General features: G+C 45.7%; 1 protein-coding gene across 1 annotated transcript in view; it reads left to right on the top strand.

Moving 5' to 3' along the window:
• The first annotated feature begins 263 nt into the window (after positions 1-263).
• Positions 264-17,785, top strand: part of LOC110514365 (glutamate receptor ionotropic, NMDA 2A) — a 193,924-nt gene continuing 176,402 nt past the window's right edge. Inside the window, exons 1-3 of the mRNA XM_036972876.1 lie at positions 264-1,047; positions 1,866-2,039; positions 17,173-17,412. Of these exons, the coding sequence (XP_036828771.1) occupies positions 1,030-1,047; positions 1,866-2,039; positions 17,173-17,412 (432 nt within the window). The 5' untranslated portion in view covers positions 264-1,029. The remainder of the gene's footprint in view (positions 1,048-1,865; positions 2,040-17,172; positions 17,413-17,785) is intronic.

Genomic DNA, 17,785 nt, shown 5'->3' with positions numbered 1-17,785 from the left:
GAGAGAGAGAGAGAGAGGCAGGGAGAGAGAGAGAGAGAGAGAGAGAGAGAGAGAGAGAGAGAGAGAGAGGGAGGGAGGTTGGGAGGGAGGGGAAAGCGAAGTGCCTGTGATGTAGATGAATTGTAAGCTGAAGTTGGTTTTGAGGCGTCAAGAATTGCAAACCCGACCGCGTCATCAGATAGCTGTTGGCCAATATTCAATATGATATAACGGACCACACTAATAAAGAAATGACTCCCTTCCTTCTCGCCCCCCCCCCCCTCCCCCCCATCTTCCATTCAAGAATACATATGTTTCTGTTTAATTAACGAGACTGATTTCTATAAACGACATTGCGCAGCTCAGCGGAGCGTAGGCGGTTATCTCGAGCTGGGTAGAGAGCTGTGCTTTCTCACCGACCTGAAAAACCAACCGACGTGCCCACTCCAACTCAGATTTGTTAAAATCCTTTTTTTTATTTTTTAGGTGACAATGATGTTGGATTATATTAAACTATAACTAGCCATTGACACATATATAAGTTGACCGCGTTGCTCACTTGTTTGTTGGTGAGTTTAGGAGTGATATATATGTGTGTGTGTGTGTGTGTGTGTGTGCAACCTATGTGACGGAATCCCCGTCCAGCCTTTAAGGAGCGGAGAGAGAGAGGGGAGGTGCGTGGACCGGTCCTCTCTCACTGCGGAACCCCGCGCGCTGAGCTGCCTGGACATTCCAACCTTCTTTTTGTTGGATTCAAATTATTATAATTTTTTAAACCCAACGAAATTTTATATTTATTTTATTTTATTTTAGTTCATTTTGTTTTCCCTCGTCAAAACCGTTTCTGGTGTGTGTGTGTGGTAAATCGGGATCACTACCGTGAGGAATTTACCGTTTATCCCGGGGTGTGTGTGTGGGGAAGAAAAACAGGTGGATTAATATATATTGTTTTGATTTCAACGGATGTGTTTGCGGATGTGAGGCGTTGTGGCTCGCGCGGGGCGCTCAGATGGAGTAGAAGGTTGCGATGTCCTCGCGGCTTCTGGAGCGATGTGGCACAGACAGCAGGTGAGTAACCACATAGATAGATAGCCCTCAACGGGGGTTTTATAGATAACATCAACGGGGTTTTTCATAGATAACCTCAACGGGGTTTTTAATTAATCTCCTTTTAAATAATCCATCACTATTTTGAGGGGGGGGGGGGGGGGGGGGACGAATTCACATTTCAAGCGATACAACTGGACTAGGCGCTGACATGAATGGTATGGGGGGTTTTTAAATTAACCCCCCCCCCCCCCCCCCCCACTTGTTCACTCCTAAAGTAGGCTAGAGCGGTGCTCCAAATCTCTGTTCCCCCCCCTTTCCTTCCCCTCAGCCCCTCAGCAGCACCTCGCTGTAGGCTAGGCAGTACCCTGGGCTCGCTGTCTCTCTCTCTCTGCCCACCAACCTGCGGAATGCCCTACATAACAACATAACAACCAGACACAACCCAGAAAAACGGAGACGTCGTGAGAGAGGGGAATATTTACTAGAGTTACCAGTGTCCCCCGGGGTCTATAGCTCCAACATCAAATCAGACAGTAAGCTACGTTAATTAAAAAACCCGGGGTTACAGATTGTCTGTTTATTTTACCTCCTTGTGTGAGAAGGAAGGTGATTCGTGTTTTAGTCGTGTGAAAGAGAAACACAGTCAGTGGAGGAGCCGAGGCAGCCCTTCTACCTACGACGCATTTTAGCGTCCTCTGTTTGGAAAACGGAGTCATTCAATCTGGAGAAAACTGGGTAGCCTTGGTAACACAACAACACGGGATTTCATACAAACACAGCACGGTGTAATTGACACTGTATAATGTCGTTGTTTTTTAAATTTATTTTATCGGCAGACCAAGTTTGAACACTTTTTTGGTTGGTTTGCTGACGCCGTGAGCACCGGAGCCTCGCGAGGGGGCGGACGGCTGCGGGGCCGTGTCTCTATCGTTCAAGATGGTGCCTGGGAGACCGAAGGGACCTCAGCCACACCGACTCTACCGCCACAGCTCCGCATGGTGACACTGAAGGTATGTCCGCACTTCCGCCTGCCTGCTGCGGCCCGACAAACACAGGAGAGGGATGAGGACTGGATAGTGGGTGTGTGTGTGACAGAGAGAGAGAGATAGTGTGTTTGCGTGCGCGCAGGCGAGAGGAGAGGGCTGTGTGTTTGCGTGGCTCTGACTGTCTCCACCGCTAAGCGGAGCTGTTGTATAAACACTGTGTGTGTGTGTCAGCAGAGAGAGTTAGTGACGCTGCCTGATGAGACAAATCATCATGAATTCACATCTAAAAATCCCAGTTTTCAGCTTTAGCGCAACCAAGTCACGTTGTAGAAACACATTCCTCCTCCCCTTCATCACCTCTCCTCCTTCCTCCTCTCCTCTCCTCTCTTCCCCTTTATCACCTCTCCTCCTTCCTCCTCTCATCTCCTCCCCTTCATCACCTCTCCTCCTTCCTCCTCTCCTCTCCTCTCCTCCCCTTTATCACCTCTCCTCCTTCCTCCTCTCATCTCCTCCCCTTCATCACCTCTCCTCCTTCCTCCTCTCCTCTCCTCCCCTTCATCACCTCTCCTCCTTCCCCCTCTCCTCCCCTTCATCGCTCTCCTCCTCCTCTCCATCACCTCTCCTCCTTTCTTCTCTCCCCCTTTCTTCTCTTCTCTTCTCTTCTCTTCTCTTCTCTTCTCTTCTCTCCTCTCCTCTTCTCTTCTCTCCTCTCCTCTCCTCTCCTCTCCTCTCCTCTCCTCTCCTCTCCTCTTCTCTTCTCTTCTCTTCTCTTCTCTTCTCTTCTCTTCTCTTCTCTTCTCTTCTCTTCTCTTCTCTTCTCCTCTCCTCTCCTCTCCTCTCCTCTCCTCCTTCCTCCTCTCCTCTCCTCCCCTTCATCACCTCTCCTCCTTCCCCCTCTCCTCTCCTCCCCTTCATCGCTCTCCTCCTCCTCTCCATCACCTCTCCTCCTTTCTTCTCTCCTCCTTTCTTCTCTTCTCTTCTCTTCTCTTCTCTTCTCTCCTCTCCTCTTCTCTTCTCTCCTCTCCTCTCCTCTCCTCTCCTCTCCTCTCCTCTCCTCTCCTCTCCTCTCCTCTCCTCTTCTCTTCTCTTCTCTTCTCTTCTCCTCTCCTCTCCTCTCCTCTCCTCTCCTCTCCTCTCCTCTCCTCTCTCAGTGTATGTATGTGTAAGAGGCAGAACACGGAGGGCAGCCTGAGAGGTAAAACTCTCTACACAACACACACTGTATTGTATGATGTGTACAGTGCTTGACTTGAACTGAAATAGCTGCGGGTGATGTTTATATTTAGGTGCAGGAACTCCACAATATGTTTGAGATAATATTTTGTAAGAGGTGTAGGAAGTCAAGCTGTAGAAATGTTGAGGTGTCGTCGGTATTCAGTTCTGGTGAGATCCTGCCTAAGTCAAAGCACTATGCTTGTATGTAACAGCTGTATCCTATCAACCATGACCAGAGGTTAGAGGTTAGACCAGAGGTTGGACGTAAGACCAGAGGTTGGACCAGAGGTTAGAGGTTAGACCAGAGGTTAGACCAGAAGTTAGAGGTTAGACCAGAGGTTAGAGGTTAGACCAGAGGTTAGACCAGAGGTTGGACATTAGACCAGAGGTTGGACAAGTGGTTAGAGGTTAGACCAGAGGTTAGACCAGTGGTTAGAGGTTAGACCAGAGGTTAGACCAGAGGTTAGACCAGAGGTTAGAGGTTAGACCAGAGGTTGGATGTTAGACCAGAGGTTGGACCAGAGTTTAGACCAGAGGTTAGACCAGAGTTTAGAGGTTAGACCAGAGGTTAGACCAGAGGTTAGAGGTTAGACCAGAGGTTGGACGTTAGACCAGAGGTTGGACCAGAGGTTAGAGGTTAGACCAGAGGTTGGACCAGAGGTTAGAGGTTAGACCAGAGGTTAGACCAGAGGTTGGAGGTTAGACCAGAGGTTGGAGGTTAGACCAGAGGTTGGAGGTTAGACCAGAGGTTAGAGGATAGACCAGAGGTTATAGGTTAGATCAGGGGTTATACCAGAGGTTACACCAGAGGTTAGAGGTTAGACCAGGGGTTAGAGGTTAGACCAGAGGTTAGAGGTTAGACCAGAGGTTAGAGGTTAGACCAGGGGTTAGAGTTTAGACCAGGGGTTAGAGGTTAGAACAGAGGTTAGAGGTTAGACCAGAGATTAGACGAGAGGTCAGAGTTTAGACCAGAGGATAGACAGGGAATTAGTAGCTGGTTGAAATAGAACCTTTTACATCAGGGGTAGAAAACTAGATTAATCCGTGGGCAGATCTTTCGCCAGAGCACACGGTCCCCTGTCTGACCCTTGTCTTACATGCTGATTTAAACAGCTAGTCTATTCTCACTGCTCACATCATGTGTGTGTGTAGCTGTGTGTTTAGCTGTGTGTGTGTGTGTGTGTGTGTGTAGCTGTGTGCGTGTAGCTGTGTGTGTGTGTGTGTGTGTGTGTGTGTGTGTGTGTGTGTGTGTGTGTAGCTGTGCGTGTGTAGATATGTGTTTAGCTGTGTGTGTGTAGCTGTTTGTGTGTAGCTGTGTGTGTAGCTGTTTGTGTGTAGCTGTGTGTGTGTGTGTGTGTAGCTGTGTGTGTGTGTAGATATGTGTGTAGCTATTTGTGTGTAGCTGTGTGTGTGTAGCTGTGTGTGTGTGTGGAGCTGTGTGTGTGTAGCTGTGTGTGTGTGTGGAGTCAAGCATTAAGAGTAAAATCTCTCCTCTCCTCCCTCCCTCCCCCTCCCTCACCCCTAACCCCAACCAACCATCCCCTCCTCTTGTCTACTCTTCCAAACACACACACACACACACACACACACACACACACACACACACACACACACACACACACACACACACACACACACACACACACACACACACACACACAACCCCAAAGTGGCAGAAGTGACTGTTTTGTAGCTTACTGAAGTATTTATGTGGAAAAAGCCACTAGGCTCTTTAACTAGCTGCTGCTCTGCTCTGCTTGGCGGGGGGACTGACTGGCTGGAGAACAGACTTGGTGTTTTTAGGAATAAAACACACACATACACACACACACATAGAGACACATACACACACACACATAGAGGTATCATCATGCCCATTGAAACTAAACTGAGGTGCCACATTTATAATCTTCGGGAAATATACAAGACAAAATATATATATATAAGAATAGAATATATATATACAGGCAGAACATCATAAAGATATTGAGTTAGCCGCCAGTTTCCCCTCATCACACTGAGACAGCAGCTGGTTCCTGTCTTCAGTGGTCCAATGCCAAGGGAAGTTGTGGTTCATGTCTTCAGTGGTCCAATGCCAAGGGAAGTTGTGGTTCATGTCTTCAGTGGTCCAATGCCAAGGGAAGTTGTGGTTCCTGTCTTCAGTGGTCCAATGCCAAGGGAAGTTGTGGTTCCTGTCTTCAGTGGTCCAATACCAAGGGAAGTTGTGGTTCCTGTCTTCAGTGTTAGCTCTCTGTGTAGATCCAAGGGCCAGCCGTGCTGCCCTGTTCTAATCAAATCAAATCAAATCAAATTTATTTATATAGCCCTTCGTACATCAGCTGATATCTCAAAGTGCTGTACAGAAACCCAGCCTAAAACCCCAAACAGCAAGCAATGCAGGTGTAGAAGCACGGTGGCTAGGAAAAACTCCCTAGAAAGGCCAAAACCTAGGAAGAAACCTAGAGAGGAACCAGGCTATGTCGGGTGGCCAGTCCTCTTCTGGCTGTGCCGGGTGGAGATTATAACAGAACATGGTCAAGATGTTCAAATGTTCATAAATGACCAGCATGGTCGAATAATAATAAGGCAGAACAGTTGAAACTGGAGCAGCAGCACAGTCAGGTGGACTGGGGACAACAAGGAGTCATCATGTCAGGTATTCCTGGGGCATGGTCCTAGGGCTCAGGTCCTCCGAGAGAGAGAAAGAGAGAATTAGAGAACGCACACTTAGATTCACACAGGACACCGAATAGGACAGGAGAAGTACTCTAGATATAACAAACTGACCCTAGCCCCCCCGACACATAAACTACTGCAGCATAAATACTGGAGGCTGACACAGGAGGGGTTAGGAGACACTGTGGCCCCATCCGAGGACACTCCCGGACAGGGCCAAACAGGAAGGATATAACCCCACCCACTTTGCCAAAGCACAGCCCCCACACCACTAGAGGGATATCTTCAACCACCAACTTACCATCCTGAGACAAGGCTGAGTATAGCCCACAAAGACCTCCGCCACAGCACAACCCAAGGGGGGGGGGGGGGGGGGGGCAACTGTAACTGTAATTGGCCAACTGTAATTTTCCTTAGTCCCTCTTTGTGGCACCTGACCACACGACTGAACAGTAGTCCAGGTGCGACAAAACCAGGGCCTGTAGGATCTGCCTTGTTGATAGTGTTGTTAAGAAGGTAGAAACTAGGACCTGTTGGACCTGACTTGTTGATAGTGCTGTTAAGAAGGTAGAAACTAGGGCCTGTAGGACATGCCTTGTTGATAGTGTTGTTTAAGAAGGTAGAAACTAAGGCCTGTAGGACCTGCCTTGTTGATAGTGTTAAGAAGGTAGAAACTAGGGCCTGTAGGACCTGCCTTGTTGATAGTGTTGTTAAGAAGGTAGAAACTAGGGCCTGTAGGACCTGCCTTGTTGATAGTGTTGTTAAGAAGGTATAAACTAGGGCCTGTTGGACCTGACTTGTTGATAGTGCTGTTAAGAAGGTAGAAACTAGGGCCTGTAGGACATGCCTTGTTGATAGTGTTGTTTAAGAAGGTAGAAACTAAGGCCTGTAGGACCTGCCTTGTTGATAGTTTTGTTTAAGAAGGTAGAAACTAGGGCCTGTAGGACCTGCCTTGTTGATAGTGTTGTTAAGAAGGTTGAAACTAGGGCCTGTAGGACCTGCCTTGTTGATAGTGTTGTTAAGATGGTAGAAACTGGGGCCTGTAGGACCTGCCTTGTTGATAGTGTTGTTAAGAAGGTAGAAACTAGGGCCTGTAGGACCTGCCTTGTTGATAGCGTTGTTAAGAAGGTAGAAACTAGGGCCTGTAGGACCTGCCTTGTTGATAGTGCTGTTAAGAAGGTAGAAACTAGGGCCTGTAGGACCTGCCTTGTTGATAGTGCTGTTAAGAAGGTAGAAACTAGGGCCTGTAGGACCTGCCTTGTTGATAGTGTTGTTAAGATGGTAGAAACTGGGGCCTGTAGGACCTGCCTTGTTGATAGTGTTGTTAAGAAGGTAGAAACTAGGGCCTGTAGGACATGCCTTGTTGATAGTGTTGTTTAAGAAGGTAGAAACTAAGGCCTGTAGGACCTGCCTTGTTGATAGTTTTGTTTAAGAAGGTAGAAACTAGGGCCTGTAGGACCTGCCTTGTTGATAGTGCTGTTAAGAAGGTAGAAACCAGGGCCTGTAGGACCTGCCTTGTTGATAGTGTTGTTAAGAAGGTAGAAACTAGGGCCTGTAGGACCTGCCTTGTTGATAGTGTTGTTAAGAAGGTAGAAACTAGGGCCTGTAGGACCTGCCTTGTTGATAGCGTTGTTAAGAAGGTAGAAACTAGGGCCTGTAGGACCTGCCTTGTTGATAGTGCTGTTAAGAAGGTAGAAACTAGGGCCTGTAGGACCTGCCTTGTTGATAGTGCTGTTAAGAAGGTAGAAACTAGGGCCTGTAGGACCTGCCTTGTTGATAGTGTTGTTAAGATGGTAGAAACTGGGGCCTGTAGGACCTGCCTTGTTGATAGTGTTGTTAAGAAGGTAGAAACTAGGGCCTGTAGGACATGCCTTGTTGATAGTGTTGTTTAAGAAGGTAGAAACTAAGGCCTGTAGGACCTGCCTTGTTGGTAGTGTTGTTAAGAAGGTAGAAACTAGGGCCTGCAGGACCTGCCTTGTTGATAGTTTTGTTTAAGAAGGTAGAAACTAGGGCCTGTAGGACCTGCCTTGTTGATAGTGTTGTTAAGATGGTAGAAACTGGGGCCTGTAGGACCTGCCTTGTTGATAGTGTTGTTAAGAAGGTAGAAACTAGGGCCTGTAGGACATGCCTTGTTGATAGTGCTGTTAAGAAGGTAGAAACCAGGGCCTGTAGGACCTGCCTTGTTGGTAGTGTTGTTAAGAAGGTAGAAACTAGGGCCTGTAGGACATGCCTTGTTGATAGTGTTGTTAAGAAGGTAGAAACTAGGGCCTGTAGGACCTGCCTTGTTGATAGTGCTGTTAAGAAGGTAGAAACCAGGGCCTGTAGGACCTGCCTTGTTGGTAGTGTTGTTAAGAAGGTAGAAACTAGGGCCTGTAGGACATGCCTTGTTGATAGTGTTGTTTAAGAAGGTAGAAACTAGGGCCTGTAGGACCTGCCTTGTTGATAGTTTTGTTTAAGAAGGTAGAAACTAGGGCCTGTAGGACCTGCCTTGTTGATAGTGTTGTTAAGATGGTAGAAACTGGGGCCTGTAGGACCTGCCTTGTTGATAGTGTTGTTAAGAAGGTAGAAACTAGGGCCTGTAGGACCTGCCTTGTTGATAGTGCTGTTAAGAAGGTAGAAACCAGGGCCTGTAGGACCTGCCTTGTTGGTAGTGTTGTTAAGAAGGTAGAAACTAGGGCCTGTAGGACATGCCTTGTTGATAGTGTTGTTTAAGAAGGTGGAAACTAGGGCCTGTAGGACCTGCCTTGTTGATAGTTTTGTTTAAGAAGGTAGAAACTAGGGCCTGTAGGACCTGCCTTGTTGATAGTGTTGTTAAGATGGTAGAAACTGGGGCCTGTAGGACCTGCCTTGTTGATAGTGTTGTTAAGAAGGTAGAAACTAGGGCCTGTAGGACCTGCCTTGTTGATAGTGCTGTTAAGAAGGTAGAAACCAGGGCCTGTAGGACCTGCCTTGTTGATAGTGTTGTTAAGAAGGTAGAAACTGGGGCCTGTAGGACCTGCCTTGTTGATAGTGTTGTTAAGAAGGTAGAAACTAGGGCCTGTAGGACATGCCTTGTTGATAGTGCTGTTAAGAAGGTAGAAACCAGGGCCTGTAGGACCTGCCTTGTTGGTAGTGTTGTTAAGAAGGTAGAAACTAGGGCCTGTAGGACATGCCTTGTTGATAGTGTTGTTAAGAAGGTAGAAACTAGGGCCTGTAGGACCTGCCTTGTTGATAGTGCTGTTAAGAAGGTAGAAACCAGGGCCTGTAGGACCTGCCTTGTTGGTAGTGTTGTTAAGAAGGTAGAAACTAGGGCCTGTAGGACATGCCTTGTTGATAGTGTTGTTTAAGAAGGTAGAAACTAGGGCCTGTAGGACCTGCCTTGTTGATAGTTTTGTTTAAGAAGGTAGAAACTAGGGCCTGTAGGACCTGCCTTGTTGATAGTGTTGTTAAGATGGTAGAAACTGGGGCCTGTAGGACCTGCCTTGTTGATAGTGTTGTTAAGAAGGTAGAAACTAGGGCCTGTAGGACCTGCCTTGTTGATAGTGCTGTTAAGAAGGTAGAAACCAGGGCCTGTAGGACCTGCCTTGTTGGTAGTGTTGTTAAGAAGGTAGAAACTAGGGCCTGTAGGACATGCCTTGTTGATAGTGTTGTTTAAGAAGGTAGAAACTAGGGCCTGTAGGACCTGCCTTGTTGATAGTTTTGTTTAAGAAGGTAGAAACTAGGGCCTGTAGGACCTGCCTTGTTGATAGTGTTGTTAAGATGGTAGAAACTGGGGCCTGTAGGACCTGCCTTGTTGATAGTGTTGTTAAGAAGGTAGAAACTAGGGCCTGTAGGACCTGCCTTGTTGATAGTGCTGTTAAGAAGGTAGAAACCAGGGCCTGTAGGACCTGCCTTGTTGATAGTGTTGTTAAGAAGGTAGAAACTAGGGCCTGTAGGACCTGCCTTGTTGATAGTGCTGTTAAGAAGGTAGAAACCAGGGCCTGTAGAACCTGTCTTGCTGATAGTGTTGTGAAGAAGGTAGAAACTAGGGCTTTTAGGACCTGCCTTGTTGATAGTGTTGTTAAGAAGGTAGAAACTAGGGCCTGTAGGACCTGCCTTGTTGATAGTGTTGTTAAGAAGGTAGAAACTAGGGCCTGTAGGACCTGCCTTGTTGATAATGCTGTTAAGAAGGTAGAAACTAGGGCCTGTAGGACCTGCCTTGTTGATAGTGTTGTTAAGAAGGTAGAGCAGAGCTTTATTATGGACAGACTTCTCCCCATCTTAGCTATTGTTGTATCAATATGTTTTGACCATGACAGTTTACAATCCAGGGTTACTCCAAGCAGTTTAGTCATCTCAACTTACTCAATTTCCCCATTATTCATTACAAGATTTAGTTGAGGTTTATCCTCAGTAATTTTCTATCCAAGTTGTCAGACCCCTGTGGCTTGACATTGTTGATACTGTTCCACACTCACTTTTTTCAGAATTCAAAATTACAATGCTTGTCTTTCATAATTTGATCAGATATATTTGGGTGTGTAGTGTCAGCGTTTGTTGCTGGCATGTCATGCCTTGTTTGCTAATCTTGCCAATGAGGGAAAAGCATTAAAGTAGTTGGCAATATTCAGTGGGTTTTTGTGATGAATGAGCCACATCTGATTCAATGAATGATGAAGCTGAATTTGCCTTTTTTTGTTGTTGCCCAAAACTTCATTTAAGGTTTAAAGCTCCAACGCTTTTTAATATCATTCTTTACATCATTTATCTTTGTTTCATCGTCACATGACTTCTCAATCTGCAGGACCTTTGCCAATCGGTTGTGCAGCCAGACCTATCTGTCATTCCTTTTGCCTCATCCTTCTCAACCATAACAAAAAAAATGTTTCAATTCCTCATCAATCCAACGTGGATTTAACGGTTTCTACAGTCGTTTTCTTAATGGCTCATTAGTAACTGGGATAAGCAATTTCATAGATGTGTCAAGTGCAGCGTCTGGTCGCTCGTCATTACACAGCACAGACCAGCAGCGTCTGGTCGCTCGTCATTACACAGCACGGACCAGCAGCGTCTGGTCGCTCGTCATTACACAGCACGGACCAGCAGCGTCTGGTCGCTCGTCATTACACAGCACGGACCAGCAAATACTATTTACATCAACAACATAGGAATCACCACAAACAATTGTATGACCTCTTATATAGAACATTAGGCCCAGCCTTTTGGAACTTTGGTTTTCCTAGATATGACTACTATATTGTGATCACAACAGACGATGAATTTGGATACTGCTTTCAAACACATTTATGCAGCAATAGTAAAGATATGATCAAACCATGTTGATGATTCAATTTCTGTACTGTTTGTAACTACCCTGGTAGGTTGATTGATAACCTGATCCAGGTTGCCAGCACTGGTTACAGTTCGAAGCTTTCTCTTGAGTGGGCAGTTTGATGAGAGCCAGTCAATATTTAAATCACCCAGAAAATATACTTCTCTGTTGATATCACACACATTATCAGGCACTTCACACATATTATCCAGATACTGACTGTTAACACTTGGTCTATAGCAGCTTCCCACCAGAATGGGCTTCAGGTGAGGCAGATGAACCTGTAGCCATATTACTTCAACAGTATTTAACATTATCCAGATACTGACTGTCTATAGCAGCTTCACACCAGAATGGGCTTTAGGTGAGGCAGATGAACCTGTAGCCATATTACTTCAACAGTATTTAACATTATCCAGATACTGACTGTCTATAGCAGCTTCCCACCAGAACGGGCTTTAGGTGAGGCAGATGAACCTGTAGCCATATTACTTCAACAGTATTTAACTTGAGATCCTCTCTCAGCTTTACAGGAATGTGGTTCTGAATATAAACGGCAACCACCTCCACCTTTGGCATTTCTGTATTTTCTGTAGATGTTATAACCTTGTATTTCTACCACTGTATCATCAAAGGTATCATCTCAGTGAGTTTCAGAGACAGTCAGAATATGAACGTCATCTGCTACAAGCAAGTTATTGACTTTATGAGCCTTGTTTCTTTAAGCTACATATGTTAACGTTGGCAATTTTTTTTAGCACTTTTCTGGGATGCTTGCTTGTTTTCATTGCTTTATTGGGAAGCTTAGCAGAAGTAGACATGCTCATGTTATTTATGTTAGTGCAGGTTGAGCTGCACACAGTGAACTTCCTACTCAGTACACACTACCTCAGTGCTAACAGTGTAACTCTGGTTCATAGGCACATGATGACATGATTACTGCATTCAACAGCTGTAGGATCAGCAGAGGCATCCAGGTCAGTTAGAGGGACATACATTAGGTTACTTACACTGTGTCTTCCAACGCCTCCTGGTGTAATGTACATATGCTGAAGCATTGTGACAAGTCAGCGACCCAATGATTAACTGAGCTGGGCCATTGATAAGTCATTGTCTCAACCTTATAATGGGCTTGAAACTGGGTGGTATAACATTTTGTTGTGGTTCGACGAGAACATATACATTTTTGCCAAGCCGGAGATGAGTGTCCCGAGAGAGAGGCGCGAGCGAACAGCATCGGTACACCATACCAATACACCATAACAGCTGAGTCTCCCGAGAGAGAGGCGCGAGCGAACAGCATCGGACTCATCAATTCAGGCTTCAAGTCGTAGGCCTAATGATAACGGCAGAATGTCATTACAATACACCATAACAGCTGAGTGTCCCGAGAGAGAGGCACAAGCCAACAGCATCGGAATCATCAATTCAGGCTTCAAGTCGTAGGCCTAATGACAACGGGTGTTTTATAACAGCTGTCTCTTACCATTCTGTATCACATCCGTGATTGGGGAGTCCCATAGGGAGTCGCCTGGGTTTGGCCTTCGTTGTAAATAATCATTTTGTTCTTGAACTGACTTGCCTAGTTTAAATAAAGATTTGAATAAAATAAAAAAAAGTTTAAAAAAAGTAAAACAGCTCTGTCTGGATTATGACGAACGTCTGCTTCCTACAGGAAGTGATTGTTTGAACATCAGATGAAAACTTACTCATTGTAAAAGGTCACGTTATTAAAAAAAAGTGAGATGACAGGTCTCTGCTAGACAACACAGACATCAGATATCATTCTACATGTCGGTCTATGATTACAACCCCTAGGCTATAAAAACAACTAACTCTATAGGAAATGACTGTGGTAGGGACTCGTGCCTTTTAGCGATGAAGCTAACACTATCATTAGTTAGCGTAGCGGTGGCTAATAGCGTTGCGTGTAAACGGGGGGACCCATCGGCTAGTGCTGACGCTAACGCTATGGGAAGTGACTACGAGCAGTTGCTAATGTCTATTAGCGTAGTGGTGGCTAATAGCGTTGCGCGGGGAAGTGAGTGTAAACGGGGGGACCCATCGGCTAGTACTGACGCTAACACTATGGGAAGTGAGTACGAGCGGTTGCTAATGTCTGTTAGCGTAGCGCTGATATGCTATTAACTCCACTGGAAGTGAGTGTGAACGGGGCCCGTCGGCTAGTGCTGACGCTAACGCTCTGTGACGGTAGCGGAGTGGCAGATCATTAAACGACGTATGCTAAGTGACTCTGCTGCCAGGGGCGTGGTCAGAGGCAGCAGGGCAGTAAGGAGAGGAGGAAGACGAGGAGGAGGAGGAGGAGAGGAACAGGGGAGGGATAAACAGAAAGAGGGGATGTCCCTGATGGCTAACTAATGTCCTAATTAGACAGGGTGTGAAGAGAAGAGACAATTAGGCTGTGTGTGTGTGAGAGAGAGAGAGAGAGAGAGAGAGAGAGAGAGAGAGAGAGAGAGAGAGAGAGAGAAAGAGAGAGAGAAAGGAGAGAGAGAGAGAGAGAGAGAGAGAGAGAGAGAGAGAGAGAGAGAGAGAGAGAGAGAGGGAGAGAAGGAGAGCGAAGGAGTAAATTCAGACAGATGGAGCGAGAGGGATGGAGAGAAAGAAAGAGAGAACATTTATTCACAGTGAACATCTAATGGTCCAATGAGCTGGAGGCATCTCCCACCAAATTGCTTCCACCAATAACTTCCTTCAGTCTCGCTAACTAACACGAGAGAGGAGGAGAGGCTGCTACGGCCCTAACAGCCTTGACACACACACACACACACACACACACGCACACACACACAGACACACACACACACACACACACACAGACACACACACACACACACACACACACACACACACACGCACACACACACAGACACACACACACACACACACACACAGACACACACACACACACACACACACACACACACACACACACGCACACACACACACACACAGACACACACACACACACACACACACACACACACACACACACACGCACACACACACACACACACACAGACACACACACACACACACACACACACACACACACACACACACACACACACACACACACACACACACACACACACACACACACACACACACACTGCCCTGATACCCAGCCAGACGTCCCGGGGATAAATTTGTCTCGAGACGACATGTCAAACGGCCCCAGATATTCATTGGTCTGATCACTTTATGTTAAATTCCAGGATGAAGATATTATTTAAACTAAATGATAAAATATGATGTGAATACATTGCTACCATATGATATCAGTCTAACAGCCAGACAGTTGTGATGGTTTATAAATAATCATTAATAACCAGGCAGCTAATTGATAAAATATGATGTGAATACATTGCTACCATATGATATCAGCCAGACAGTTGTGATGGTTTATAAATAATCATTAATAACCAGGCAGCTAATTGATAAAATATGATGTGAATACATTGCTACCATATGATATCAGCCAGACAGTTGTGATGGTTTATAAATAATCATTAATAACCAGGCAGCTAATTGATAAAATATGATGTGAATACATTGCTACCATATGATGTCAGCCAGACAGTTGTGATGGTTTATAAATAATCATTAATAACCAGGCAGCTAATTGATAAAATATGATGTGAATACATTGCTACCATATGATGTCAGCCAGACAGTTGTGATGGTTTATAAATAATCATTAATAACCAGGCAGCTAATTGATAAAATATGATGTGAATACATTGCTACCATATGATATCAGCCAGACAGTTGTGATGGTTTATAAATAATCATTAATAACCAGGCAGCTAATTGATAAAATATGATGTGAATACATTGCTACCATATGATATCAGCCAGACAGTTGTGATGGTTTATAAATAATCATTAATAACCAGGCAGCTAATTGACGGACGGATTAAATTATTATTCAATTAATTCTGTTCAGCTGGTTGATTTAATTAACAGTCAGCAATTAAGATTCGGTCCATCTCACCAATCTGTCCCCAGAACAGTTACTGTACAACTAGTTTAATGAATGATAAATGATCCCAATCTGTCCCCAGAACAGTTACTGTACAACTAGTTTAATGAATGATAAATGATCCCAATCTGTCCCCAGAACAGTTACTGTACAACTAGTTTAATGAATGATAAATGATCCCAATCTGTCCCCAGAGCAGTTACTGTACAACTAGTTTAATGAATGATAAATGATCCCAATCTGTCCCCAGAGCAGTTACTGTACAACTAGTTTAATGAATGATAAATGATCCCAATCTGTCCCCAGAGCAGTTACTGTACAACTAGTTTAAGGAATGATAAATGATCCCAATCTGTCCCCAGTGCAGTTACTATACAACTAGTTTAACAGCTGTCTCTCAACCAGTAAACTATAGAGGGCTGGGACAGGGTCAGGGTACGAGACAATGTCCATCTCCCAATCAGACAGACAGAGATACAGTCTACTGGGTTACTGTAGAGAGAGTCAGACAGGGGAGAGAAAGGTAGAATGGGAGCAAGAGAGAGAGAGAGCATGGAGCCAGGCTCAATCAATCAAATACCTATCTACCTCACAGAGCCAGGCTCAATCAGTCAAATACCTACCTACCTCACAGAGCCAGGCTCCATCAATCAAATACCTACCTACCTCACAGAGCCAGGCTCAATCAATCAAATACCTACCTACCTCACAGAGCCAGGCTCAATCAGTCAAATACCTATCTACCTCACAGAGCCAGGCTCAATCAATCAAATACCTACCTACCTCACAGAGCCAGGCTCAATCAACCAAATACCTACCTACCTCACAGAGCCAGGCTCAATCAACCAAATACCTACCTACCTCACAGAGCCAGGCTCAATCAATCAAATACCTACCTACCTCACAGAGCCAGGCTCAATCAATCAAATACCTACCTACCTCACAGAGCCAGGCTCAATCAATCAAATACCTACCTACCTCACAGAGCCAGGCTCAATCAATCAAATACCTACCTCACAGAGCCAGCCTTGATCAATCAATGACCTACCTACCTCACTGAGCCAGCCTTGATCAATCAATGACCAACCTAGCTCACTGAGCCAGCCTTGATCAATCAATGACCTTCCTACCTCACTGAGCCAGCCTTGATCAATCAATGACTTATCTACCTCACTGAGCCAGCCTTGATCAATCAATGACGTATCTACCTCACTGAGCCAGCCTTGATCAATCAATGACTTATCTACCATCTCCAATCACCAAGCTACTATTGATTAGGAGGGATGACCTATCGAATGCCACATACTGTCTGTCTGTCTGTCTGTCTGTCTGTCTGTCTGTCTGTCTGTCTGTCTGTCTGTCTGTCTGTCTGTCTGTCTGTCTGTCTGTATGTGTGTGTGTGTGTGTGTGTGTGTGTGTGTGTGTGTGTGTGTGTGTGTGTGTGTGTGTGTGTGTGTGTGTGTGTAAGGGGAGTGAGTTGTTGCTGTCCAAGGTCACCACTGACTGAATTCTGAAATCTGATCAGTAACTGTGTGTTCTACAGGGTTCAGGTGAATCTGATCAGTAACTGTGTGTTCTACAGGGTTCAGGTGAATCTGATCAGTAACTGTGTGTTCTACAGGGTTCAGGTGAATCTGATCAGTAACTGTGTGTTCTACAGAGTTCAGGTGAATCTGATCAGTAACTGTGTGTTCTACAGGGTTCAGGTGAATCTGATCAGTAACTGTGTGTTCTACAGGGTTCAGGTGAATCTGATCAGTAACTGTGTGTTCTACAGGGTTCAGGTGAATCTGATCAGTAACTGTGTGTTCTACAGGGTTCAGGTGAATCTGATCAGTAACTGTGTGTTCTACAGGGTTCCAGGTGAATCTGATCAGTAACTGTGTGTTCTACCGGGTTCAGGTGGATCTGATCAGTAACTGTGTGTTCTACAGAGTTCAGGGGAATCTGATCAGTAACTGTGTGTTCTACAGGGTTCCAGTATGGGCCGTTTGGGCTGGGTCCTCCTCACCCTCCCAGCCCTGCTTTCCCAGATCAGTGTACCAGCAGCGGCCCAGAAGCCACCTGGGCTAAGTGTGGGGGTGATCTTGGGTCAGACGAGGCCAATCAGCGACCAGGATATAATGTCGGTGAGGCGGAACGACGACCCCGTGGAGCTGACCGTCACCACCCTGAGAATCAACCAGACAGACCCCAAGACAGTCATCACTCAGGTGGGTAGGGGGGGGGGGGGGGGGTTACAGGTTACAAACCAGAATGTTGGGCAGGTGGGATAACTTTAATTACCTCTATATAACACCTACCTGTATACAACACCTACCTGTATATAACGCCTACCTGTATATAACACCTACCTGTATATAATACCTACCTGTGTGTAACACCTACCTGTGTGTATAACACCTACCTGTGTGTAACACCTACCTGTGTGTATAACACCTACCTGTGTATAACACCTACCTGTGTGTATAACACCTACCTGTGTATAACACCTACCTGTGTGTATAACACCTACCTGTAGATAACACCTACCTGTGTGTATAACACCTACCTGTGTGTATAACACCTACCTGTGTATAACACCTA

The sequence above is a fragment of the Oncorhynchus mykiss genome, unplaced genomic scaffold, assembly GCF_013265735.2.
Source record: "Oncorhynchus mykiss isolate Arlee unplaced genomic scaffold, USDA_OmykA_1.1 un_scaffold_196, whole genome shotgun sequence".
In the NCBI taxonomy this organism is placed as follows: Eukaryota; Metazoa; Chordata; class Actinopteri; order Salmoniformes; family Salmonidae; genus Oncorhynchus; species Oncorhynchus mykiss.
The sequence above is the reverse complement of the archived record's forward strand: the minus strand, read 5'-3'. Positions and strand labels throughout refer to the sequence as shown.